Source organism: Coregonus lavaretus (genome assembly GCF_964263955.1).
Source record: "Coregonus lavaretus genome assembly, chromosome: 25".
Classification (NCBI taxonomy): domain Eukaryota; kingdom Metazoa; phylum Chordata; class Actinopteri; order Salmoniformes; family Salmonidae; genus Coregonus; species Coregonus lavaretus.
The window spans coordinates 42,642,263-42,668,823 of record NC_140012.1 but is presented as its reverse complement, the minus strand read 5'-3'; the positions used below and the strand labels follow the sequence as shown (position 1 = coordinate 42,668,823).

Sequence of the window (26,561 nt, the reverse complement as noted above, 5' to 3'; positions counted from 1 at the left end):
GGCTTGTATTTTCTTCTCAAGGAAATCCTGTGTGGGATAATATAGAAAAAACTACAAGTCCAGTAATTCATTTGAAGGTGTGTCTTTGAAACTGGTCCGTGTTTTCCTGACATGGAATCAAAGTGAACTTGTGATATTGTAGCTGGAAACCAGCCCTAAAAAAAAATAAGCTTGTTTGAAAAGTTCACATACTCCGTGGCCATATACAGTACCTTTTTTAAAATACGTAATAATTGAGGATGTTTAATTGTTGCATCGGTATGTTCAAAATGCCACGTGCGTTGAATCAACAACAACAAAAAAGAGCAAACAATTATTTTGATTGACGTTCAGAAACCTTGAAACCTTGAAACCTTGTCCAATCAAAAACATCAGTGCGAATCAGTGGGCGGAATTTATCTGTCATAGGACAGGGGGGGTGTTTTTGAAGCTAGCGAATATCGATTTACAGCGCAATTTGTACCGTTTGTATTGTGTTTTTATAATCATGACATCTACCCTTGATGATAGCGAAAAAGAAAAGGTAAGTTATAAGCGATGTACGCGAATAACGTCGGATCGTTAGCCAACTACCTAGCTATTTGATTAACGTAACGTTAGCTAGCCCGCTAACGCGGCTAGCTGTGGTTAGATAAGACAATGTATCTAGTTAGCTAGGAAGTTTGAGACGCTCACTTTCTTCAAGCACAACGGTACGTTATTTATACAATCGGCTATCTATGATAACTTTAGCTGACTAGCTAATGAACTGAAAGTAAGGCTGCTTAGCCTGCTATCTAGCTAAAAGAAACACGTTAGTGTGTTGAAAGTAACAGTACGTTAGCTAACTTAGTATTGTATTTCCTTTGGTGTTGACCTAGCTAGCTAACGTTAACTTGTTAGCTAGCTACTTCACCGTCGAATGTTGTCACAATATCTTATGCATTATTGTATTGTCACCAATCCTGGCTACTTTAATTTTGCCATAAAATGCTTGATATTGTATTGTTCAATTGTATAGTGAGCGTTGTGCCAGTAACCGAAAGGTCGCTGGTTCTAATCCCCGAGCCGACTAGATGAAAAATATGTCGATGTGCCCTTGAGCAAGGCACTTAACCCTAATTGCTCCTGTAAATCGCTCTGGATAAGAGCGTCTGCTAAATGACAAAAAATAATAATAATTGTAGGCTCTCTCTTAAGTCTTCTACTGCCTCTGCCAAGAGAGCTGGGCTTTTTTTAATTTTAATTTTTTAATTTCACCTTTATTTAACCAAGTAAGCCAGTTGAGAACAAGTTCTCATTTACAACTGCGACCTGGCCAAGATAAAGCAAAGCAGTGTGATAAAAACAACAACAGAGTTACATATGGGGTAAACAAAACCTACAGTCAATAACACAACAGAAAATATATATACAGTGTGTGCGAATGTAGTAAATTATGGAGGTAAGGCAATAAATAGGTCATAATGCAAAATAATTACAATTTCGTATTAACACTAGAATGATAGATGTGCAAGAGATGATGTGCAAATAGAGATACTGGGGTGCAAAATAAATAACAATATGGGGCTGAGGTAGTTGGGTGGGCTAATTTCAGAATGGCTGTGTACAGGTGCAGTGATCGGTAAGGTGCTCTGACAACTGATGCTTAAAGATAGTGAGGGAGATAAGAGTCTCCAGCTTCAGAGATTTTTCGTTCCAGTCATTGGCAGCAGAGAACTGGAAGGAATGGCGGCCAAAGGAGGTGTTGGCTTTGGGGATGACCAGTGAGATATACCTGCTGGAGCGCAGACTACGGGTGGGTGTTGCTATGGTGACCAGTGAGCTAAAATAAGACAGGGATTTGCCTAGCAGTGATTTATAGATGACCTGGAGCCAGTGGGTTTGGTGACAAATATGTAGTGAGGGCCAGCCAACAAGAGTGTACAGGTCACAGTGGTGGGTAGTATATGGGGCTTTGGTGACAAAACGGCTGGCACTGTGATAGACTACATCCAATTTGCTGAGTAGAGTGTTGGAGGCTATTTTGTAAATGACATCGCCAAAGTCAAGGATCTGTAGGATAGTCAGTTTTACGAGGGCATGTTTGGCAGCATGAGTGAAGGAGGCTTTGTTGCGAAATAGGAAGCCGATTCTAGATTTAACTTTTGATTGGAGATGCTTAATATGAGTCTGGAAGGAGAGTTTACAGTCTAACCAGACACCTAGGTATTTGTAGTTGTCCACATACTCTAGGTCAGACCCGCCGAGAGTAGTGATTCTAGTCGGGTGGGTGGGTGCAAGCAGCGTTCAGTTGAAGAGCATTCATTTAGTTTTACTAGTGTTTAAGAGCAGTTGGAGGCTATGGAAGGAGTGTTGTATGGCGTTGAAGCTCGTTTGGAGGTTTGTTAACAGTGTCCAATGAAGGGCCAGATGTATACAAAATGGTGTCGTCCGCGTAGAGGTGGATCCAAGTGTCACCAGCAGCAAGAGCGACATCATTGATATACACAGAGAATAGAATTGGCCCGAGAATTGAACCCTGTGGCACCCCCACAGACTGCCATAGGTCCAGACAACAGGCCCTCCGATTTGACACATTGAACTCTATCTGAGAAGTAGTTGGTGAACCAGGCGAGGCAGTCATTTGAGAAACCAAGGCTATTTAGTCTGCCAATAAGAATGCGGTGGTTGACAGAGTCGAAAGCCTTGGCCAGGTCGATGAAGACTGCTGCACAGTACTGTCTTTTATCGATCGCGGTTATAATATCGTTTAGGACCTTGAGCGTGGTTGAGGTGCACCCATGACCAGCTCGGAAACCGGATTGCATAGCGGAGAATGTACGGTGGGATTCGAAATGGTCGGTGATCTGTTTGTTAACTTGGCTTTCAAGTTAAGGGGGGGGGGGGGAGGGCAAGTTGCAGCGGAGGGTGCAGAGCTTTTATGTCACGGATGGCAGTGCATTGGCTTCTTCAATAACGTCAGACCAGGCTCGCTGGTTCAATTTCTGCTCTTGCCGTTTCCCCCCAATCACTATATTTGGAATGATATGTGGCTAGAGGGCTATTGATTTTTGAGTGTGGAGCACAGACCAGTGAGCTAACCATTGCCTTTGGGGACTTGCAACGTGGCAGGAACAGGTTACTTTTTTGCATTGCATATTCTTTGGTGCACAATAAATCACAATAGTGTTGTGCGCAAAGTATTGTCCTGGCCAATGACAGAAGAACTCAGATGGCTTACATATGGACTGGCTTGGAATTGGAAAGTCCTGCGGTTTTTTTTCATTTCCTGTTAGACTTTACAGAGGAAACTAACACTGCTATATTTCTGATGACTCTGCAATGCTGAGTATCAGAGTACAGGCTGTGGATCATTCACACAGTACTAGCCTATCTATCTATGAATCCTAATAACATCTGGATCAAGTTTATGATCAAGGTTTCTCAAATCCTGTTCAAATTATGTTTCACCCACTCAAACAGAAACAGCTGTTCAGATGGGAGAAATGGAGCCTTGACAACAATAACCATAGGGAGTGTTAAGATGCTACAAACAGATCTGGGACCAGGCTAGGAGAAATGTACACTAGCAGATTCTTGGGAACCCTGACTTACCCATTTCGGGAGAACAGCTGGAGTAATTCCACCAATTTAGTGTGTGTGTGTGTGTAATTCAATCCCAAGTATGAGTCACATATCACAGGGCTTTGAATTCAGTGAAGAGTAATGAGACTTACTGGTAATCCACTCTAAAGTGAAAGAAAGCCTTCATTTGTGTTGTGTTAGACCAGATCTCTCTCCACTCTGTCCTCTCCAGTCTAAGGTCACATTCAATAGTACATGGGTAGTCAACAGTAAGGTTTTCAAGAATATGTTAGGGAGTTTGGAATAGGTATCCCTGAGACATGATACGCCATAATCTACTGACGTGTCTTAAAGGTAGGGTCTAGGCCACTTGTTGTCCAGGCCTCACATAGCCTACAGACAGCATTCCCTTCCTGTGAATGCCCTCCTCTAGAATAGATCAGAAATATTCAGTTGAATTTCTGTCTCACACACAAGCATATGTAACATATTTCACAGATGAAGGATTCTGCCAACTGGTAGTTGTGGAAGTTGACCGTGTCCTTGATTCTGTCCCCCATCTCTTAGGCACACTCTGTGTCTGTGGACCTAAACAACGACGCCTCTCTACTCATCGACATTCCTGATGCACTCTGTGAACGAGACAAAGTCAAGTTCACTGTCCACACCAAGGTATGTATTAAAAATGTACCAGTCTTTATCCTTCTCTCACGTCACCCCGCTCCTCCACACACTCCACTGGCTTCCAGTTGAAGCTCGCATCTGCTACAAGACCATGGTGCTTGCCTACGGAGCTGTGAGGGGAACGGCACCGCCGTACCTTCAGGCTCTGATCAGTCCCTACACCCAAACGAGGGCATTGCGTTCATCCACCTCTGGCCTGCTGGCTCCCCTTCCTCTGCGGAAGCATAGTTCCCGCTCAGCCCAGTCAAAACTGTTCGCTGCTCTGGCACCCCAATGGTGGAACAAGCTCCCTCACGACGCCAGGACAGCGGAGTCACTCACCACCTTCCGGAGACACTTGAAACCCTACCTCTTTAAGGAATACCTGGAATAGTATAAAAGTAATCCTTCTACCCCCACCCCACCCCCCACGTGCTGCCAAATTCTCTAAAACGATGTTGGAGGGTGTCTTGTGGTAGAGACATTAACATACAATTATCTGGCAACAGCTCTGGTGGACATTGTTGCAGTCAGCATGCCATCTGCAAGCTCCCTCAAATTTTGAGACGTCTGTGGCATTGTGTTGTGTGACAAAACTGCACATTTGAGAGTGCCTTTTATTGTCCCCAGCACAAGGTCCACTAATGTAATGATCATGCTGTTTAATCAGCTTCTTGATATGCCACACCTGTCAGGTGGATGGATTATCTTGGCAAAGGAGAAATGCTCACTAACAGGGATGTAAACAAATTTGAGAGAAATAAGCTTTTTGTGCGCCTGGAAAATTTCAGGGATCTTTTATTTCGGCTCATGAAACATGGGACCAGCACTTTACATGTTGTGTTTATATTTTTGTTCAGTGTATATTAAAGCCTTTTGATAATGCACTTTAAATGGAGCTTGACTTGAATTGTCTTGTCTGTCTCACCAGACCACCCTGAGCTCCTTCCAGAAGCCAGACTTCTCTGTTCCTAGGCAACATGAGGACTTTATCTGGCTCCATGACACGCTGGTTGAAACTGAAGACTATGCTGGGCTCATTGTGAGTGACCTGTTAAGTCCACCACACACACACACACACACACACACACACACACGCTGGTTTGAGACTATGCCGGTCTCATCGTGAGTGACTTGAATAGTCTACGGCAGTGGTTCTCAACTGGTTTTGCCTCGGGACCCAAATTGAACCAGGTTGTCTCAGTCGCGACCCAATATTCGCATCCCAAAAAGAATAGCCAAAAATACAATCTGGAAAACTATTTTTAATGCTATATTGATATTGAATGTAGCAATTCTATGACAAGGGAACAACATTCCCACCTCTTTCATTGTCAATAATATAATTTTGCCCATATTCAAGATGAATGTTAGTAAACTCACTGGTTTGAGACTACAAAAATCTACCAAAATGGCGCTGCTAATAGCTCTATATTAAGTTCATTATCATTCCTACACGCTTTCTACCTGGTTTAAGTCGTTTAAGTTCGGAGGATGTTGTCATTACATTTTTTATTGTAATTTAATTTTTTACTGAGACACCCACGACCAACCAGTTGAGAATCGCTGGTCTACGGACCACACACACCACTTATTTATAGTTGAATGTAATTTCACAAGTTCACTGTCATTACATGTAAGTGTTACTTGAAGGGGAATGTGCGGAGGACTCTGTAGTGTCTGCTCAAATGTTCTTAATACCATCGGCTCTATCACTGAGTTTTATTACAGCTCTGCATACAGCTGGTGTAAGAAATCTTACCAGAAACTCACCTCTCCTCCTTTCCTCTCCCGCCTCTCCCTGTCTGTCCAGATCCCTCCAGCCCCCCCGAAGCCAGACTTTGAGAGCCCCAGGGAGAAGATGCATAAACTGGGAGAGGGAGAAGCCACCATGACCAAGGAGGAATACGCCAAGATGAAGCAGGAGTTAGAAGCGTGAGTTCTGACCCTTACCCCTTGTCACTGTGTCCAAGCTTAATTGGCACAGTTTTAAAATATTTCTCTTTGAAAATGGTTCTTAATGATTCCTGTGGGAAGGATTCTGGTGATTTCAATCTCGTGACTGTCTGTGTGTGTATCTGTGTCTGTCTGTCTGTCTATGTGTGCTCTATCAGTTAGTAATTCGCTGTCTGCCGGCTCTGTCTCTCTTCTAGTGAGTACCTGGCTGTATTCAAGAAGACTGTTCAAGTCCACGAAGTATTCTTGCAGCGACTATCTTCTCACCCCATCCTGAGCAAGGACAGAAACTTCCAGATATTCCTGGAGTATGACCAGGATGTGAGTTTGACACTGAAAAGGAAACATAGAAGACAGACTGCATACTTTCCAGTAGTACTGACTTCCTGGTTCGCTGCTGGGTCGTGTTCACTAGAGCACACCGTAGCAAAACATTTTGCAGTGGAAAATGAACGTTTGTTATTGGACGGTTCAGATAGTACCTCTGTTTCGAGTCGTTTTGTGCCTACTGAACACTACCCTCTGGTCAGTACTGTAGGAGGGAGAGGTGGAGGACAGGACTGTAGGAGGGAGAGGTGGAGGACAGGACCGTAGGAGGGAGAGGACAGGACCGTAGGAGGGAGAGGTGGAGGACAGAACTGTAGGAGGGAGAGATGGAGGACAGGACAGTAGGAGGGAGAGGTGGAGGACAGGACCGTAGGAGGGAGAGGTGGAGGACAGAACTGTAGGAGGGAGAGGTGGAGGACAGGACTGTAGGAGGGAGAGGTGGAGGACAGGACAGTAGGAGGGAGAGGTGGAGGACAGGACCGTAGGAGGGAGAGGTGGAGGACAGGACCGTAGGAGGTGGAGGACAGGACCGTAGGAGGTGGAGGACAGGACCGTAGGAGGTGGAGGACAGGACCGTAGGAGGTGGAGGACAGGACCGTAGGAGGTGGAGGTGGAGGACAGGACCGTAGGAGGGAGAGGTGGAGGACAGGACCGTAGGAGGGAGAGGTGGAGGACAGGACTGTAGGAGGTGGAGGACAGGACTGTAGGAGGTGGAGGACAGGACCGTAGGAGGTGGAGGACAGGACCGTAGGAGGGAGAGGTGGAGGACAGGACTGTAGGAGGTGGAGGACAGGACTGTAGGAGGTGGAGGACAGGACTGTAGGAGGTGGAGGACAGGACCGTAGGAGGGAGAGGTGGAGGACAGGACTGTAGGAGGTGGAGGTGGAGGACAGGACTGTAGGAGGTGGAGGTGGAGGACAGGACTGTAGGAGGGAGAGGTGGAGGACAGGACTGTAGGAGGTGGAGGTGGAGGACAGGACTGTAGGAGGGAGAGGTGGAGGACAGGACTGTAGGAGGGAGAGGTGGAGGACAGGACCGTAGGAGGGAGAGGTGGAGGACAGGACCGTAGGAGGGAGAGGTGGAGGACAGGACCGTAGGAGGTGGAGGACAGGACCGTAGGAGGTGGAGGACAGGACCGTAGGAGGTGGAGGACAGGACCGTAGGAGGTGGAGGACAGGACCGTAGGAGGTGGAGGACAGGACCGTAGGAGGGGGAGGACAGGACTGTAGGAGGAAGAGGACAGGACCGTAGGAGGGAGAGGTGGAGGACAGGACTGTAGGAGGTGGAGGACAGGACTGTAGGAGGGAGAGGTGGAGGACAGGACTGTAGGAGGGAGAGATGGAGGACAGGACCGTAGGAGGGAGAGGTGGAGGACAGGACCGTAGGAGGGAGAGGTGGAGGACAGGACCGTAGGAGGGAGAGATGGAGGACAGGACCGTAGGAGGTGGAGGTGGAGGACAGGACTGTAGGAGGTGGAGGACAGGACCGTAGGAGGGAGAGGTGGAGGACAGGACTGTAGGAGGGAGAGGTGGAGGACAGGACTGTAGGAGGTGGAGGACTGTAGGAGGTGGAGGACAGGACCGTAGGAGGTGGAGGACAGGACCGTAGGAGGTGGAGGACAGGACCGTAGGAGGTGGAGGACAGGACCGTAGGAGGGAGAGGTGGAGGACAGAACTGTAGGAGGGAGAGGTGGAGGACAGGAGTGTAGGAGGGAGAGGTGGAGGACAGGACTGTAGGAGGGAGAGGTGGAGGACAGGAGTGTAGGAGGGAGAGGTGGAGGACAGGAGTGTAGGAGGGAGAGGTGGAGGACAGGACTGTAGGAGGGAGAGGTGGAGGACAGGACTGTAGGAGGGAGAGGTGGAGGACAGGACTGTAGGAGGTGGAGGACAGGACTGTAGGAGGTGGAGGACAGGACTGTAGGAGGTGGAGGACAGGACCGTAGGAGGGAGAGGTGGAGGACAGGACTGTAGGAGGTGGAGGACAGGACTGTAGGAGGTGGAGGACAGGACCGTAGGAGGGAGAGGTGGAGGACAGGACCGTAGGAGGGAGAGGTGGAGGACAGGACCGTAGGAGGGAGAGGTGGAGGACAGGACTGTAGGAGGTGGAGGACAGGACCGTAGGAGGTGGAGGACAGGACCGTAGGAGGTGGAGGACAGGACCGTAGGAGGTGGAGGACAGGACCGTAGGAGGTGGAGGACAGGACCGTAGGAGGTGGAGGACAGGACCGTAGGAGGTGGAGGACAGGACCGTAGGAGGTGGAGGACAGGACCGTAGGAGGTGGAGGACAGGACCGTAGGAGGTGGAGGACAGGACCGTAGGAGGGAGAGGTGGAGGACAGGACCGTAGGAGGGAGAGATGGAGGACAGGACCGTAGGAGGTGGAGGTGGAGGACAGGACTGTAGGAGGGAGAGGTGGAGGACAGGACTGTAGGAGGTGGAGGACAGGACTGTAGGAGGTGGAGGACAGGACCGTAGGAGGTGGAGGACAGGACCGTAGGAGGGAGAGGTGGAGGACAGGACTGTAGGAGGTGGAGGACAGGACCGTAGGAGGGAGAGGTGGAGGACAGGACCGTAGGAGGGAGAGGTGGAGGACAGGACTGTAGGAGGTGGAGGACAGGACTGTAGGAGGGAGAGGTGGAGGACAGGACTGTAGGAGGGAGAGGTGGAGGACAGGACTGTAGGAGGGAGAGGTGGAGGACAGGACCGTAGGAGGGAGAGGTGGAGGACAGGACCGTAGGAGGTGGAGGACAGGACTGTAGGAGGTGGAGGACAGGACCGTAGGAGGTGGAGGACAGGACCGTAGGAGGTGGAGGACAGGACCGTAGGAGGGAGAGGACAGGACTGTAGGAGGAAGAGGACAGGACCGTAGGAGGGAGAGGTGGAGGACAGGACTGTAGGAGGGAGAGGTGGAGGACAGGAGTGTAGGAGGGAGAGGTGGAGGACAGGAGTGTAGGAGGGAGAGGTGGAGGACAGGACTGTAGGAGGGAGAGGTGGAGGACAGGACTGTAGGAGGGAGAGGTGGAGGACAGGACTGTAGGAGGTGGAGGACAGGACTGTAGGAGGTGGAGGACAGGACTGTAGGAGGTGGAGGACAGGACCGTAGGAGGGAGAGGTGGAGGACAGGACTGTAGGAGGTGGAGGACAGGACTGTAGGAGGTGGAGGACAGGACCGTAGGAGGGAGAGGTGGAGGACAGGACCGTAGGAGGGAGAGGTGGAGGACAGGACCGTAGGAGGGAGAGGTGGAGGACAGGACTGTAGGAGGTGGAGGACAGGACCGTAGGAGGGAGAGGTGGAGGACAGAACTGTAGGAGGGAGAGGTGGAGGACAGGAGTGTAGGAGGGAGAGGTGGAGGACAGGACTGTAGGAGGGAGAGGTGGAGGACAGGAGTGTAGGAGGGAGAGGTGGAGGACAGGAGTGTAGGAGGGAGAGGTGGAGGACAGGACTGTAGGAGGGAGAGGTGGAGGACAGGACTGTAGGAGGGAGAGGTGGAGGACAGGACTGTAGGAGGTGGAGGACAGGACTGTAGGAGGTGGAGGACAGGACTGTAGGAGGTGGAGGACAGGACCGTAGGAGGGAGAGGTGGAGGACAGGACTGTAGGAGGTGGAGGACAGGACTGTAGGAGGTGGAGGACAGGACCGTAGGAGGGAGAGGTGGAGGACAGGACCGTAGGAGGGAGAGGTGGAGGACAGGACCGTAGGAGGGAGAGGTGGAGGACAGGACTGTAGGAGGTGGAGGACAGGACCGTAGGAGGTGGAGGACAGGACCGTAGGAGGTGGAGGACAGGACCGTAGGAGGTGGAGGACAGGACCGTAGGAGGTGGAGGACAGGACCGTAGGAGGTGGAGGACAGGACCGTAGGAGGTGGAGGACAGGACCGTAGGAGGTGGAGGACAGGACCGTAGGAGGTGGAGGACAGGACCGTAGGAGGTGGAGGACAGGACCGTAGGAGGTGGAGGACAGGACCGTAGGAGGTGGAGGACAGGACCGTAGGAGGGAGAGGTGGAGGACAGGACCGTAGGAGGGAGAGATGGAGGACAGGACCGTAGGAGGTGGAGGTGGAGGACAGGACTGTAGGAGGGAGAGGTGGAGGACAGGACTGTAGGAGGTGGAGGACAGGACTGTAGGAGGTGGAGGACAGGACCGTAGGAGGTGGAGGACAGGACCGTAGGAGGGAGAGGTGGAGGACAGGACTGTAGGAGGTGGAGGACAGGACCGTAGGAGGGAGAGGTGGAGGACAGGACCGTAGGAGGGAGAGGTGGAGGACAGGACTGTAGGAGGTGGAGGACAGGACTGTAGGAGGGAGAGGTGGAGGACAGGACTGTAGGAGGGAGAGGTGGAGGACAGGACTGTAGGAGGGAGAGGTGGAGGACAGGACCGTAGGAGGGAGAGGTGGAGGACAGGACCGTAGGAGGTGGAGGACAGGACTGTAGGAGGTGGAGGACAGGACCGTAGGAGGTGGAGGACAGGACCGTAGGAGGTGGAGGACAGGACCGTAGGAGGGAGAGGACAGGACTGTAGGAGGAAGAGGACAGGACCGTAGGAGGGAGAGGTGGAGGACAGGACTGTAGGAGGGAGAGGTGGAGGACAGGACCGTAGGAGGGAGAGGTGGAGGACAGGACCGTAGGAGGTGGAGGACAGGACTGTAGGAGGGAGAGGTGGAGGACAGGACCGTAGGAGGGAGAGGTGGAGGACAGGACCGTAGGAGGGAGAGGTGGAGGACAGGACCGTAGGAGGTGGAGGACAGGACTGTAGGAGGGAGAGGTGGAGGACAGGACCGTAGGAGGGAGAGGTGGAGGACAGGACCGTAGGAGGGAGAGATGGAGGACAGGACCGTAGGAGGTGGAGGTGGAGGACAGGACTGTAGGAGGTGGAGGACAGGACCGTAGGAGGGAGAGGTGGAGGACAGGACTGTAGGAGGGAGAGGTGGAGGACAGGACTGTAGGAGGTGGAGGACTGTAGGAGGTGGAGGACAGGACCGTAGGAGGTGGAGGACAGGACCGTAGGAGGTGGAGGACAGGACTGTAGGAGGTGGAGGACAGGACTGTAGGAGGTGGAGGACAGGACTGTAGGAGGTGGAGGACAGGACTGTAGGAGGTGGAGGACAGTACTGTAGGAGGTGGAGGACAGGACTGTAGGAGGTGGAGGACAGGACCGTAGGAGGTGGAGGACAGGACTGTAGGAGGTGGAGGTGGAGGACAGGACTGTAGGAGGGAGAGGTGGAGGACAGGACTGTAGGAGGGAGAGGTGGAGGACAGGACTGTAGGAGGTGGAGGACAGGACCGTAGGAGGTGGAGGACAGGACCGTAGGAGGTGGAGGACAGGACCGTAGGAGGTGGAGGACAGGACCGTAGGAGGGAGAGGTGGAGGACAGGACCGTAGGAGGGAGAGGTGGAGGACAGGACCGTAGGAGGGAGAGGTGGAGGACAGGAAAGAGAGAGGGCAGCAGACCTACTGAATGACACACACATCCTGCTGCTGACTTCAGCTGTAATTCTAGACCATTCTCTCGCTGTCAGTGGAGCTGTTAGTCAACTGGGGTCAGCTGAGATGGATTTGTTCATCCTTTTGGGAAATGTTATACAGGCATATTCAGTGTGATGCTTATTGTATTAATGCTGAACCCTCTTCATTCCTATTTGGCACAAAAGGGCTCCATAAGAGGAACTGTTGCAGCTCACATAATCAATGTTACATTGCCAACTTCTACTGTGATGTCATTAGCTGAGTCATGTCTCTGAATAAATCCGTTCCCTCCCTGTGATTGGTCTGTGTAGCTGAGCGTACGGAGGAAAAATGCCAAGGAGACGTTTGGAAGTTTCTTTAAGAATATGGTGAAGAGTGCTGACGAGGTCATCATCTCAGGGATAAAGGTGGGTGTGGCCTCCTCATATCATACAGTAGCCGCGTTCGAGAGCATCAAATCCATGATGCATTGTGGGAAAATAGTGACTGACTGATCTACAAATAATAATGAGTAGTTATTTATGCAAGGTGATTTCTAGATCAGTCAGTCCAGTCAGCAGTCGCCTGCACTGTCGGTTGAATTGTCAAACAAGCCCGATGCTTTTACTGTGTATTTCCATGGAAATCCATTTTGCGAGGTCGGCTATGCATTAAAAACTAGACCGAGAAAATCAGTACAATGCATTACAGTAGCAGACTCTAAGAAAGAGAAACGGAACGTCACGGTTCTGCTGAGCAGGGCCCTTCATATCCAGAATGAAGATCTGGCTTTGTATGTGTGACTGTATTTTAGGCAGAAGGTTGATGCCTTTTAAACAGAACCTAAATTATTTTCCAATCGTTTTGTTCTGAACAGAACCACTATTTTTTTTTTGTTCATTCCGACCAGCAAAATAAAGTTGTGAACTGGTTCGAACCCCCCAAAAAAGTACTGGTTTATGTTGTTCCTTTTTAACATGTGAAATCAATATATATTTTTTTACATTTAGCTAATTAAATGACTTCACCAATCAGTGCAGTTAGAGCAGGCAAGCTAGTTGTTTACATGCGTGATGGACAGACAAGTGTAACCTATGGTGCAAGATGTGACTGAAGGGTTGAGGAGCAGGCTTGAAGCGCTGGGCATCTTATCACATGTATTATCTGAATTAGGTCCACAGAATTATACCTAGGAGGAGTTGCTTCTATGAAGGAACTTTGAATGTCCTTTGAGCTAGCTAGCTAACGCGTTGGTGTGTGCAGAGCAGCAACAGAATTAAAAACACATCTTACCTTTTTTGTAGTTAATATAAAATCTACGTGAAACGTGATAACTAGGCCTATAGAATCCTTAGCTAGCATTTGAAAAAAGTTAATCCATTCTTCTCTAGCTAATAAAATATCTCTATCTTCTCACGCTTCTAACGTCAGTCCAGTAGCCTATACTTCAGAGGGGCAGGTTGTCTAAACACGCACACCCACTGGCAAAGATTTTCAGCTCGCTGGAATATGTTTCTGAGTGACAGCGAGGGCTTTGCATAGGCTCTTTGTCGCGTTTTTTTGTGGGACTAGAAAATAATGCCAGGAACGTAAAATAACGTTATCAACCGGTTTCCATGCTTTTAAAATAACGGTTCTGTTCCTTGAACATTTGTTGTTTTCCATCCTGTTCCCTGAACCGGTTCCAACCCCTGCTTTTAAATTATTTTTCTTGCAGGAAGTAGATGATTTCTTTGAGCAGGAGAAGACCTTCCTGCTTGATTATTCGTCTAAGATCAAAGACTCCACTGCCAGGGCAGAGAAGATGACCCGCTCCCACAAAAGTAGGACTATGATGACAACAACAACCCTAACAAACATCTTTGTTGTCAAATATGAATCGGAAATGTCTTTTTGCTTTCTTGTGTTATTGATAAGAACAGTTATTTTCCTTTTTCATAGATGATTCAGTCACATTTATTTTATAAAGACCTTTTTACATCAGCAGTTGTCACAAAGTGCTTTAAAGATACCCAGCCTAAAAGTCCCAAAGAGCAAGGCTCAGAGGGGTGGCCAGTCCTCTTCTGGCTGTACCGGGTAGAGAGGAACCAGGTTCAGAGGGGTGGCCAGTCCTCTTCTGGCTGTACTGGGTAGAGAGGAACCAGGCTCTGAGGGGTGGCCAGTCCTTTTCTGGCTGTACTAGGTAGAGAGGAACCAGGCTCAGAGGGGTGGCCAGTCCTCTTCTGGCTGTACCGGGTAGAGAGGAACCAGGCTCAGAGGGGTGGCCAGTCCTCTTCTGGCTGTACCGGGTAGAGAGGAACCAGGCTCAGAGGGGTGGCCAGTCCTCTTCTGGCTGTACCGGGTAGAGAGGAACCAGGCTCAGAGGGGTGGCCAGTCCTCTTCTGGCTGTACCGGGTAGAGAGGAACCAGGCTCAGAGGGGTGGCCAGTCCTCTTCTGGCTGTACCGGGTAGAGAGGAACCAGGCTCAGAGGGGTGGCCAGTCCTCTTCTGGCTGTACCGGGTAGAGAGGAACCAGGCTCAGAGGGGTGGCCAGTCCTCTTCTGGCTGTACCGGGTAGAGATTTAAGAGTACATGTGGCCATTAAGGCCAGATAGTTTTCAAGACGTTCAAACATTCATAGATGACCAGCAGGATGTGGTACAACGTCTTCCAGTTACCCATACTGAGTGTTGATTGTCTTGTCTCTCTTTGTCTCAGATGTTGCTGACGATTACATCCACATCTCTTCCACTTTGAACAGTCTCTCTGTCGATGACAACACAGCACTTAAAAAGTAAGTAACAACATACAGTGCCTTCGGAAAATATTCAGACCCCTTGACTTTTTCCACATTTCGTTAGGTTACAGCCTTATTCTAAAATGGATCAAATAGTTTTTTCCCCTCATCAATCTACACACAATACTGCATAATGACAAAGCAAAAATAGGTTTTTATAAATTGTTGCTAATTTATAAAAATTTAATGGAAATATCACATTTACATATGTATTCAGACCCTTTACTCAGTACTTTGTTGAAGCACCTTTGGCAGCGATTACAGCCTTGAGTCTTCTTGGGTATGACGCTACAAGCTTGGCACACCTGTATTTGGGGAGTTTCTCCCATTGTTCTCTGCAGATCCTCTCAACCTCTCTCAGGTCGGATGGGGAGCGTTCCTGCACAGCTATTTTCAGGTCTATCCCGAGATGTTCGATCGGGTTCAAGTCCGGGCACTGGCTGGGCCACTCAAGGACATTGAGACTTGTCCCGAAGCCACTCCCGCATTGTCTTGGCTGTATGCTTAGGGTCGTTGTCCTGTTGGAAGGTGAACCTTCGCCCCAGTCTGAGGTCCTGAGCGCTCTGGAGCAGGTTTTCATCAAGGATCTCTCTGTACTTCGCTCCATTAATCTTTCCCTCGATCCTGACTAGTCTCCCAGTCCCTGCCGCTGAAAAACATCCCCACAGCATGATGCTGCCACCACCGTGCTTCACCGTAGGGATGGTGCCAGGTTTCCTCCAGACGTGACGCTTGGCATTCAGGCCAAAGAGTTCAATCTTGGTTTCATCAGACCAGAGAATCTTGTTTCTCATGGTCTGAGAGTCTTTTAGGTGCCTTTTGGCAAACTCCAAGCGGGCTGTTATGTGCCTTTTACTGAGGAGTGGCTTCCGTCTGGCCACTCTACCATAAAGGCCTGATTGGCGGAGTGCTGCAGAGATGGTTGTCCTTCTAAAAGGTTCTCCCAACTCCACAGAGGAACTCTGGAGCTCTGTCAGAGTGACCATTGGGTTCTTGGTCACCTCCCTGACCAAGGCCCTTCTCCCCTGATTGCTCAGAGCTGGCCAGGCGGCCAGTGGTGGTGGTTCCAAACTTCTTCCATTTAAGAATGATGGAGGCCACTGTGTTGTTGGGGACCTTCAATGCTGCAGACATTTCATGGTACCCTTCCCCAGAGCTGTGCCTCAACACAATCTTGCATCGGAGCTCTATGGACAATTCCTTCGACCTCATGGCTTGGTTTTTGCTCTGACATACACTGTCAACTGTGGGACCTTATATAGACAGGTGTGTGCCTTTCCAAATCATGTCCAATCAATTGAATTTACCACAGGTGGACTCCAATCAAGTTGTTGAAACATCTCAAGGATGATCAATGGAAACAGGATGCACCTGAGCTCAATTTCGAGTCTCATAGCAAAGGGTCTGAATACTTATGTAAATAAGGTTTCTGTTTCCATTGTTGTGTCTGTTTCCACTGTTTTTTATTTTTAATAAATTTGCCACAGTTTCTAAAAACCTGTTTTCACTTTGTCGTTACGGGGTATTGTGTGTAGATTGCTGAGGATTTTTTATTTAATCCATTTTAGAATAAGGCTGTAACGTAACGTAACAAAATGTGGAAAAAGTCAAGGGGTCTGAATACTTTCCGAAGGCATCTTATTATAGTACTAAGTATGTGAATGGGGGCCATTTGTTAACTCAAGCCAACAACAGGTTGCTAAATTAATGGTTTACATCTCAACCAATAACAGAAAAACGAAAGAGAATGTTCTGACTTTGCTCAACTGTTGATGGTTTGTGTATTCCCTTCAGGCTCCTTGAGAAGTTAGCCGACCTGTTTGAGAAACTACGGGTAAGAACCACACTGCCGGTCTTCTGCACTCCTCATCCTCAACTATTTCCTATCTTTATTAACTTTTATATGATCCCTTTTATTGTCCATTTCCATGCAAATTCATTTAGTGAAGTCAGCAATACATTTAAACACTTGTGTTTGCTTTTGTGAGCTGTTCATATTTCATTTTTATTTCATTTTTTTAAAGTGACTAGGCAACAGGATAGATAATAGACAGTAGCAGCAGTATACTGTAGGTAGGGGTAAAGTGACTAGGCAACAGGATAGATAATAGACAGTAGCAGCAGTATACTGTAGGTAGGGGTAAAGTGACTAGACAACAGGATAGATAATAGACAGTAGCAGCAGTATACTGTAGGTAGGGGTAAAGGGACTAGACAACAGGATAGATAATAGACAGTAGCAGCAGTATACTGTAGGTAGGGGTAAAGTGACTAGGCAACAGGATAGATAATAGACAGTAGCAGCAGTATACTGTAGGTAGGGGTAAAGGGACTAGACAACAGGATAGATAATAGACAGTAGCAGCAGTATACTGTAGGTAGGGGTAAAGTGACTAGGCAACAGGATAGATAATAGACAGTAGCAGCAGTATACTGTAGGTAGGGGTAAAGTGACTAGGCAACAGGATAGATAATAGACAGTAGCAGCAGTATACTGTAGGTAGGGGTAAAGTGACTAGGCAACAGGATAGATAATAGACAGTAGCAGCAGTATACTGTAGGTAGGGGTAAAGTGACTAGACAACAGGATAGATAATAGACAGTAGCAGCAGTATACTGTAGGTAGGGGTAAAGTGACTAGACAACAGGATAGATAATAGACAGTAGCAGCAGTATATTGTAGGTAGGGGTAAAGTGACTAGACAACAGGATAGATAATAGACAGTAGCAGCAGCATACTGTAGGTAGGGGTAAAGTGACTAGACAACAGGATAGATAATAGACAGTAGCAGCAGTATACTGTAGGTAGGGGTAAAGGGACTAGGCAACAGGATAGATAATAGACAGTAGCAGCAGTATACTGTAGGTAGGGGTAAAGTGACTAGACAACAGGATAGATAATAGACAGTAGCAGCAGTATACTGTAGGTAGGGGTAAAGGGACTAGGCAACAGGATAGATAATAGACAGTAGCAGCAGTATACTGTAGGTAGGGGTAAAGTGACTAGGCAACAGGATAGATAATAGACAGTAGCAGCAGTATACTGTAGGTAGGGGTAAAGTGACTAGGCAACAGGATAGATAATAGACAGTAGCAGCAGTATACTGTAGGTAGGGGTAAAGTGACTAGGCAACAGGATAGATAATAGACAGTAGCAGCAGTATACTGTAGGTAGGGGTAAAGTGACTAGACAACAGGATAGATAATAGACAGTAGCAGCAGTATACTGTAGGTAGGGGTAAAGTGACTAGACAACAGGATAGATAATAGACAGTAGCAGCAGTATATTGTAGGTAGGGGTAAAGTGACTAGACAACAGGATAGATAATAGACAGTAGCAGCAGCATACTGTAGGTAGGGGTAAAGTGACTAGACAACAGGATAGATAATAGACAGTAGCAGCAGTATACTGTAGGTAGGGGTAAAGGGACTAGGCAACAGGATAGATAATAGACAGTAGCAGCAGTATACTGTAGGTAGGGGTAAAGTGACTAGACAACAGGATAGATAATAGACAGTAGCAGCAGTATACTGTAGGTAGGGGTAAAGGGACTAGGCAACAGGATAGATAATAGACAGTAGCAGCAGTATACTGTAGGTAGGGGTAAAGTGACTAGGCAACAGGATAGATAATAGACAGTAGCAGCAGTATACTGTAGGTAGGGGTAAAGTGACTAGGCAACAGGATAGATAATAGACAGTAGCAGCAGTATACTGTAGGTAGGGGTAAAGTGACTAGGCAACAGGATAGATAATAGACAGTAGCAGCAGTATACTGTAGGTAGGGGTAAAGTGACTAGACAACAGGATAGATAATAGACAGTAGCAGCAGTATACTGTAGGTAGGGGTAAAGGGACTAGACAACAGGATAGATAATAGACAGTAGCAGCAGTATACTGTAGGTAGGGGTAAAGTGACTAGGCAACAGGATAGATAATAGACAGTAGCAGCAGTATACTGTAGGTAGGGGTAAAGGGACTAGACAACAGGATAGATAATAGACAGTAGCAGCAGTATACTGTAGGTAGGGGTAAAGTGACTAGGCAACAGGATAGATAATAGACAGTAGCAGCAGTATACTGTAGGTAGGGGTAAAGTGACTAGGCAACAGGATAGATAATAGACAGTAGCAGCAGTATACTGTAGGTAGGGGTAAAGTGACTAGGCAACAGGATAGATAATAGACAGTAGCAGCAGTATACTGTAGGTAGGGGTAAAGTGACTAGACAACAGGATAGATAATAGACAGTAGCAGCAGTATACTGTAGGTAGGGGTAAAGTGACTAGACAACAGGATAGATAATAGACAGTAGCAGCAGTATATTGTAGGTAGGGGTAAAGTGACTAGACAACAGGATAGATAATAGACAGTAGCAGCAGCATACTGTAGGTAGGGGTAAAGTGACTAGACAACAGGATAGATAATAGACAGTAGCAGCAGTATACTGTAGGTAGGGGTAAAGGGACTAGGCAACAGGATAGATAATAGACAGTAGCAGCAGTATACTGTAGGTAGGGGTAAAGTGACTAGACAACAGGATAGATAATAGACAGTAGCAGCAGTATACTGTAGGTAGGGGTAAAGGGACTAGGCAACAGGATAGATAATAGACAGTAGCAGCAGTATACTGTAGGTAGGGGTAAAGTGACTAGGCAACAGGATAGATAATAGACAGTAGCAGCAGTATACTGTAGGTAGGGGTAAAGTGACTAGGCAACAGGATAGATAATAGACAGTAGCAGCAGTATACTGTAGGTAGGGGTAAAGTGACTAGACAACAGGATAGATAATAGACAGTAGCAGCAGTATACTGTAGGTAGGGGTAAAGGGACTAGGCAACAGGATAGATAATAGACAGTAGCAGCAGTATACTGTAGGTAGGGGTAAAGTGACTAGGCAACAGGATAGATAATAGACAGTAGCAGCAGTATACTGTAGGTAGGGGTAAAGTGACTAGGCAACAGGATAGATAATAGACAGTAGCAGCAGTATACTGTAGGTAGGGGTAAAGTGACTAGGCAACAGGATAGATAATAGACAGTAGCAGCAGCATATTTGACGAGTCAAAACAGTTAGTGCAAAAGGGTAGTCCGGGTAGGGGGGGGGGGGGGGGGGGGGGGGGGGTGGAGCGACGTCATAACGTCTGCTAAATGACGTGAATGTGCCCTTGAGCAAGGCACTTAACCCTAATTGCTCCTGTGAGTCGCTCTGGATAAGAGCGTCTGCTAAATGACTAAAATGTAAATATAACATCTGTGTTCTATCTATCTGCTCCTGTCTGTAGAAAGTGGAGGGCAGAGTGGCGTCATAACATCTGTGTTCTATCTATCTGGTCTGTAGAAGGTGGAGGGCAGAGTGGCGTCATAACATCTGTGTTCTATCTATCTGGTCTGTAGAAGGTGGAGGGCAGAGAGGCGTCATAACATCTGTGTTCTATCTATCTGGTCCTGTCTGTAGAAGGTGGAGGGCAGAGTGGCGTCAGACGAGGAGCTGAAGCTCACCGAGTTGCTCCGATACTACATGAGGGACATCCAGGCAGCTAAGGTGAGCCACCTCTAGTCTGTCAGTCTGTTTCTCTGTCAAAAACCCTGATGAACTTCTTTTGACTGTTGAAATGTTGGTTGTGACATCCATTGAACTGTTTGTGGAGCATCCAAGACCCCCAGAGTGCTGGAGTTTATTCCTTTTTATTGAATAGTTTTTTTTTCTCTCAATGCACCTGGAAACACAATAGGCGTACATATTACTTACATTACCTGGAAACACGATAGGCGTACATATTACTTACATTACCTGGAAACACGATAGGCGTACATATTACTTACATTACCTGGAAACACGATAGGCGTACATATTACTTACATTACTTTTTTCAAGGACAAGAAAATAACAGGCTTATTGTGACCACAGATATAAAAAAAAACAGCTAGGTCAGTGATATTTCACCGGATGTATAAATGTGAAGCATCCGGTTGGCGTTTCCATTCACTACCAAATATGATGAGGAGAGGAATCCCATTGGCCGGCAGTGGGAGAAGATGGCACGAGATGGATTTTGGCCAACATTCTGCTAATTTTCTCATCGTTGAAACATTTAATCTCCATAGAGTTTTCTGTTTCCAAAACTAGAGTCTGTAACAAAGAGTGGACTGCATTTTGTAGACTTTACCCTTTGCCAAAGTTTATAAAAATTGCGTTGTTTAGAAGGAATGCAAGGACGAATTGAGTGTATTGCACACACGCATTTCACAGAGGATCTCACTAGCTCGTGCTTGGCTCTGCCCACCTCCTTGCTTGTTCTGCCCACTATGATTAATTTGCTCCCATTGGAAAGGACAGGAAGCTCTGGTCTATCTTGGGTCAGTTATTATCTTTATCACTCTGAGAAATTCTGTATTTTTCTTAAACGCTACATGAACGTGGATGTGTCTTAACCTCTCTATGGATGTGTCTTGACCTCTCTATGGATGTGTCTTGACCTCTCTATGGATGTGTCTTGACCTCTCTATGGATGTGTCTTGACCTCTCTGGATGTGTCTTGACCTCTCTGGATGTGTCTTGACCTCTCTGGATGTGTCTTGACCTCTCTATGGATGTGTCTTGACCTCTCTATGGATGTGTCTTGACCTCTCTATGGATGTGTCTTGACCTCCTATATGGATGTGTCTTGACCTCCTATATGGATGTGTCTTGACCTCTCTATGGATGTGTCTTGACCTCCTATATGGATGTGTCTTGACCTCTCTATGGATGTGTCTTGACCTCTCTATGGATGTGTCTTGACCTCCTATATGGATGTGTCTTGACCTCCTATATGGATGTGTCTTGACCTCTCTATGGATGTGTTTGTGTCTTGACCTCTATATGGATGTGTTTGTGTCTTGACCTCTATATGGATGTGTCTTAACCGCTAGGCTTAGGTGATACCACGGTATAAAGGTATATTTAGAAATACCGACGTTCAATATAGTTTTTTGGGAGGGGTGGGTACCCCACTGCTTATAACCATAAGATAAGTATAGAAATCTAAATGTCAAGATCAAGCTTCTTGGTTACAGCAGAGACATTCAAACCCCTCCTGGATCAAGATCTGTGTTGCCTAAATATGTTTTGTGGGTAAAAAAAAAAAAAAAAAAACATTTGGTAATACCGTCTACCCCGGTATGGCACAGAAACAATATGATGGTATGAATATCTGGATACCGCCCAACCCTATTAACGGCTGTGTGTGTGTGTGTGTGTGTGTGTGTGTGTGTGTGTGTGTGTGTGTGTGTGTGTGTGTGTGTGTGTGTATCAGGACCTGTTATACAGGCGGGCTCGGGCCCTGGCTGACTATGAGAACAGTAACAAGGCTCTGGACAAGGCCCGGCTGAAGAGTAAAGACATTACTCTGGCTGAGGAGCACCAACAACAATGTCTGCAGAAGTTTGACAAGCTCTCCGAGTCGGGAAAAAGAGGTGTGTAATGCCAGTCGAAACAGTTCGCATATATTATGACATTTTGTGACGTTTTGGTGTTCGGCAGTTTTTTGGGGGGCTGTTCGCGCCCACAATATTTGTTCGGTAGCCAAAGTATACGCTCCTTCCTCGGTGATTGGTCAACAGTAGGGGTGGGCGGTATGGACAGGATTCTTTGATTAACGAGAGAGAGTGGCGAGGGTAGCGGCAGATAGGAACTACTGTCTGCAGTGCACTACTAGTTTTCATGCACATTTATCACTCGAAGTACTGCATTAAACCTCTACATTTGTAAAATTGCGCGACTATGACCTCCTCGGAAAAAAACGTAAACATTTATTACAGATTTCCTGATTTATCTTAGATTAATATGGACTATTTTGAGGAAGTGTTACTGGCTTAAATTGTTTCTACGGCGTCTCAAGAGGAACAAACAACGGTAGGATTTCTGCTAGGAGCACACCGAACCTATGGATACGAATGCCTTTAGACAGGATGAATGTAGGTTTGGGCTAACGTTTTCTAACATAGTACAGTACAGTGAGTACTAACAGCGTGGTGTTCTCTTCCCAGAGCTGACCAGTTTTAAGGGCAGGAGAGTGGTGGCTTTCCGTAAGAACCTGATAGAAATGGCTGAACTGGAGATCAAGCATGCTAAGGTGAGTCGGACTGTCTAGTGAGGTGACTATCTGCAGGTGGTGTTACCCGCTAGACCAGCCCCAAACACAACGCTCTACGTTGTTGTTGGAAAGAGGATACCTAGTCAGTTGTACAACTGAATGCATTCAACCGAAATGTCTCCCGCATTTAACCCAACCCCTTTGAATCTCCATTATTCGAAGTCCACGTCATCGGCGCCCGGGGAGCGGTTGTTGTCTGGGGGTTAGCTGCCTTGCTAGAGGTTCATGTTATGTGGTAGTGATTTTCTGGTATACCGGGTATTTGGAAAAAGCCACGGGATGGTTTTTCAATACCGTTGAAACTATTTATTTGATGTTTTTTAATACATTTGAAAATTTGTAGCTACTTTTTAAGTAAATACTGTACCTATAGTCAACTTGTGCCATACGTTAGGAGATAAAGAAGATTACGTTCTTCATTTCACCCGTCACATCATTTTTTGATTATGAAGCTTACGGATAGTCCCCAGTCACATGGTGTTTTGTTTACAAGCACACAATGAAGAGAGACCAGAGCCTTGTGAGTCACTCACTGTTGAGCAGCATGCGCCAGGTGATCCAATTACAGTATGGAATTCACAACTAAATGCTTGACAGCTAGATATCTTATAACTATTAAATTAACTTAATGCTCTGTAGTTGTGCATTTGGTTTGCTAATTTAGTAGTTAGTTAGCTATCTAGCTAAGTGGTTAGCTTCCTCCAAAATCAAGCATTCACTTGCTAACAGCAGAGAATCCCCTCCTGGATCAAGAGCCTTGCCGTCTAATATTAGTTTTGTGGGTGCAGCAAACTGTGAGTAGCATTTTTGAGTTACTTGTATAGGTTAGGTCATAGACTGTAAAAGGTTTGCAATGCGCTCGTCAGCATTTAGGTAGCATTCTCTATGGGATCAGTGGGGTTTGAAAACAGCAACCCGGTTCAGTGCCGGTATTACTGAATATCCCGGTATGGCACAAGGTCGGTATGAAGGTATGACAATCCGCCCAAGTCTAGTAGTGGTTCATGTTATGTGGTCGTGGTGTGTATGTATATATTGTGCCCCATTCCTTGTGAAATGTCTGTTGTTTTTGTGGTTGTTGTCATGGATATGATACTGATATCGCTGTTCTCTCTGTTTTTCCCAGAACAACATGTCTCTGCTGCAGGGCTGCATTGAGCTTCTCAAGAGCAGCTGAGCCACCGGTCTCCTAGCAACCCTCCCAGACCTCCAGACCAGACCACTGGCCAGCTAGCCTGGGCGCCAGACTGTTTGTGCTCTCTTGCAACTCCTTATGGAATCGTCATGCAAAACAATGACTGGAGTAGGCAAAATCACAAACTGATCTGGGACCAGGATACTGACCAGCAACCTTTTTGAGAAGGAAACCTGGATACCCCTGCTCTCTCCACCCCACGTGTGTCAAACTCATTCCACGGAGGGCCGAGTGTCTGCGGGTTTTCGCTCCACTCTTGTTCTTGATTGATGAATTAAGGTCACTGATTAGTCAGGAACTCCCCTCACCTGGTTACCTAGGTCTTAATTGAAAGGAAAAGCCAAAAACCTGCTGACACTTGGCCCTCCATGGAATGAGTTTGACACCCCTGCTTACTCCCGAGGGGACCTGGATACCCATGCCTTCCCCTCTCTACCCCCAAGGGGACCTGGGTACCCATGCCCTCCACCCTCTACCCCCAAGGGGACCTGGGTACCCATGCCCTCCACCCTCTACCCCCAAGGGGACCTGGGTACCCATGCCTTCCCCTCTCTACCCCCAAGGGGACCTGGGTACCCATGCCCTCCACCCTCTACCCCCAAGGGGACCTGGGTACCCATGCCCTCCACCCTCTACCCCCAAGGGGACCTGGGTACCCATGCCCTCCCCTCTCTACCCCCAAGGGGACCTGGGTACCCATGCCCTCCACCCTCTTCCCCCAAGGGGACCTGGGTACCCATGCCCTCCACACTCTACCCCCAAGGGGACCTGGGTACCCATGCCCTCCACCCTCTTCCCCCAGGGGAACCTGGGTCGTGTTTATTAGGGCACACGGTAGAAAAACTTCCCTTTGCAACAGAAAATGAAAATAAGCATTTCTTATTGGTGAAGATTAGATAGTCCCTCCCTGTTTCACTCATTTGCGGAGTGTTTCGTGCCTTGAACCTGATCCTGGATACCCCCTTCCTCCACGCCAAAAAGGGTCAGATGCCACTTCAGAAACCTGCACAAGAACCTGCAGATGTCTGTTTGCAGTTTGTCTGTCTCACTCTCTCTGTCTGTTTGGATGTTTAGAGTCTCTGTCCACCTGCCCCTCCATGTCTCCTTCTACCCCTCCATGTCTCCTTCTATCCCCTCCATGTCTCCTTCTACCCCCTCCATGTCTCCTTCTACCCCCTCCATGTCTCCTTCTACCCCCTCCATGTCTCCTTCTACCCCCTCCATGTCTCCTTCTACCCCCTCCATGTCTCCTTCTATCCCCTCCATGTCTCCTCCTACCCCCTCCATGTCTCCTTCTATCCCCTCCATGTCTCCTTCTATCCCCTCCATGTCTCCTTCTACCCCCTCCTCCATGTCTCCTTCTACCCCCTCCTCCATGTCTCCTTCTACCCCTCCTCCATGTCTCCTTCTACCCCTCCTCCATGTCTCCTTCTACCCCTCCCCCATGTCCCATGGAACACTCACCTTTTGTGGTGACAGCGTTCCGGAACAGGGAGAATCCAGCAGCCTGCCCAGTCTTCCTCTTCCTGTCTGTGTTCCGGAACAGGGAGAATCCAGCAGCCTGCCCTGTCTTCCTCTTCCTGTCTGTGTTCCGGAACAGGGAGAATCCAGCAGCCTGCCCTGTCTTCCTCTTCCTGTCTGTGTTCCGGAACAGGGAGAATCCAGCAGCCTGCCCTGTCTTCCTCTTCCTGTCTGTGTTCCGGAACAGGGAGAATCCAGCAGCCTGCCCTGTCTTCCACTTCCGTCTGTTTTTGAATCATGGGTTTTTTCTATTCTGGATGAATTACACTTGTATTCTTGTATTGGATTTTCTATTTGTAACAATGATGCTGATGGTGGACTTTTTGCCGCATTGTGATAATGTTTCTAATTTTGGGGTTGCTTTTCAAGGCATGCGCCTACTAACCCCGTCACGCCCCGCACTTATACGCATAAAGACAGACTCCTGGGTGGTGTTCATTAGACACAAAACACGTAAACAAGCGTTTCATTTAGGTTGAATTTGGTCCTAGCAGAACAGTTTAACTAGGCAGAGTGGAGTGATTTTCGGATGACCTGGTGTTTTTAAGGTACAGGCATAGCTAGCAATAATGGAATAGTTACGTTTTCTCATTGCAACGCCACTTTAAACCACTCTAATACTAGTCTGAAGAGTCACACACTGAATCACTCAGCTGCTCCCTCTCTGGTTTCTAGTGGAACTGTTTACAAGGTCCTATTCATTAGGCCACGCTGTAGCAAAACGTTTTTGCAATGGAAAACTAAAACGATTGTTTCTTATTGGACAGGTTCAGATAGTCCCTCCCTGTTTTTCTTCGGTTTGGTGGCTAGTGAATACGACCCAGATGGGAGCGACTGTTTACAAAGAGGGTACAAAATGGATGGGAAAAGGGAGAAAGACTAACTTAGTGCCTAAATACAGGTCCTTATGATGGAAGCATTGGCTGAAGGGAGTTTTCACCACCAGGCTGGGATGAACTCACTCAACCCACCAGTGGTTAAGAAGTGTGTAGTAGT

General features: G+C 47.9%; 1 protein-coding gene across 1 annotated transcript; it reads left to right on the top strand.

The window, feature by feature from the left end:
* Positions 1 to 111: 111 nt before the first annotated feature.
* LOC311100737 (sorting nexin-5-like) lies at positions 112 to 26,192 on the top strand. Its single transcript, XM_084141698.1, has 13 exons — positions 112 to 523; positions 4,114 to 4,218; positions 5,141 to 5,251; positions 6,023 to 6,144; positions 6,363 to 6,486; positions 12,267 to 12,362; positions 13,652 to 13,757; positions 14,632 to 14,707; positions 16,505 to 16,544; positions 20,170 to 20,256; positions 22,010 to 22,169; positions 22,743 to 22,828; positions 23,976 to 26,192. Exons 1-13 carry the CDS (start codon positions 488 to 490, stop codon positions 24,024 to 24,026), a joined length of 1,200 nt encoding a protein of 399 aa, XP_083997824.1. The 5' UTR covers positions 112 to 487; the 3' UTR covers positions 24,027 to 26,192.
* The last annotated feature ends 369 nt before the right edge of the window (positions 26,193 to 26,561 follow it).

Coding starts and splice junctions, on each gene's coding strand:
- LOC311100737 (XM_084141698.1), top strand. CDS start 488: ATGACATCTACCCTTGATGATAGCGAAAAAGAAAAG. Junction 6,145..6,362: donor ATGAAGCAGGAGTTAGAAGC/GTGAGTTCTGAC, acceptor TCTCTCTTCTAG/TGAGTACCTGGCTGTATTCA. Junction 16,545..20,169: donor ACCTGTTTGAGAAACTACGG/GTAAGAACCACA, acceptor TCCTGTCTGTAG/AAGGTGGAGGGCAGAGTGGC.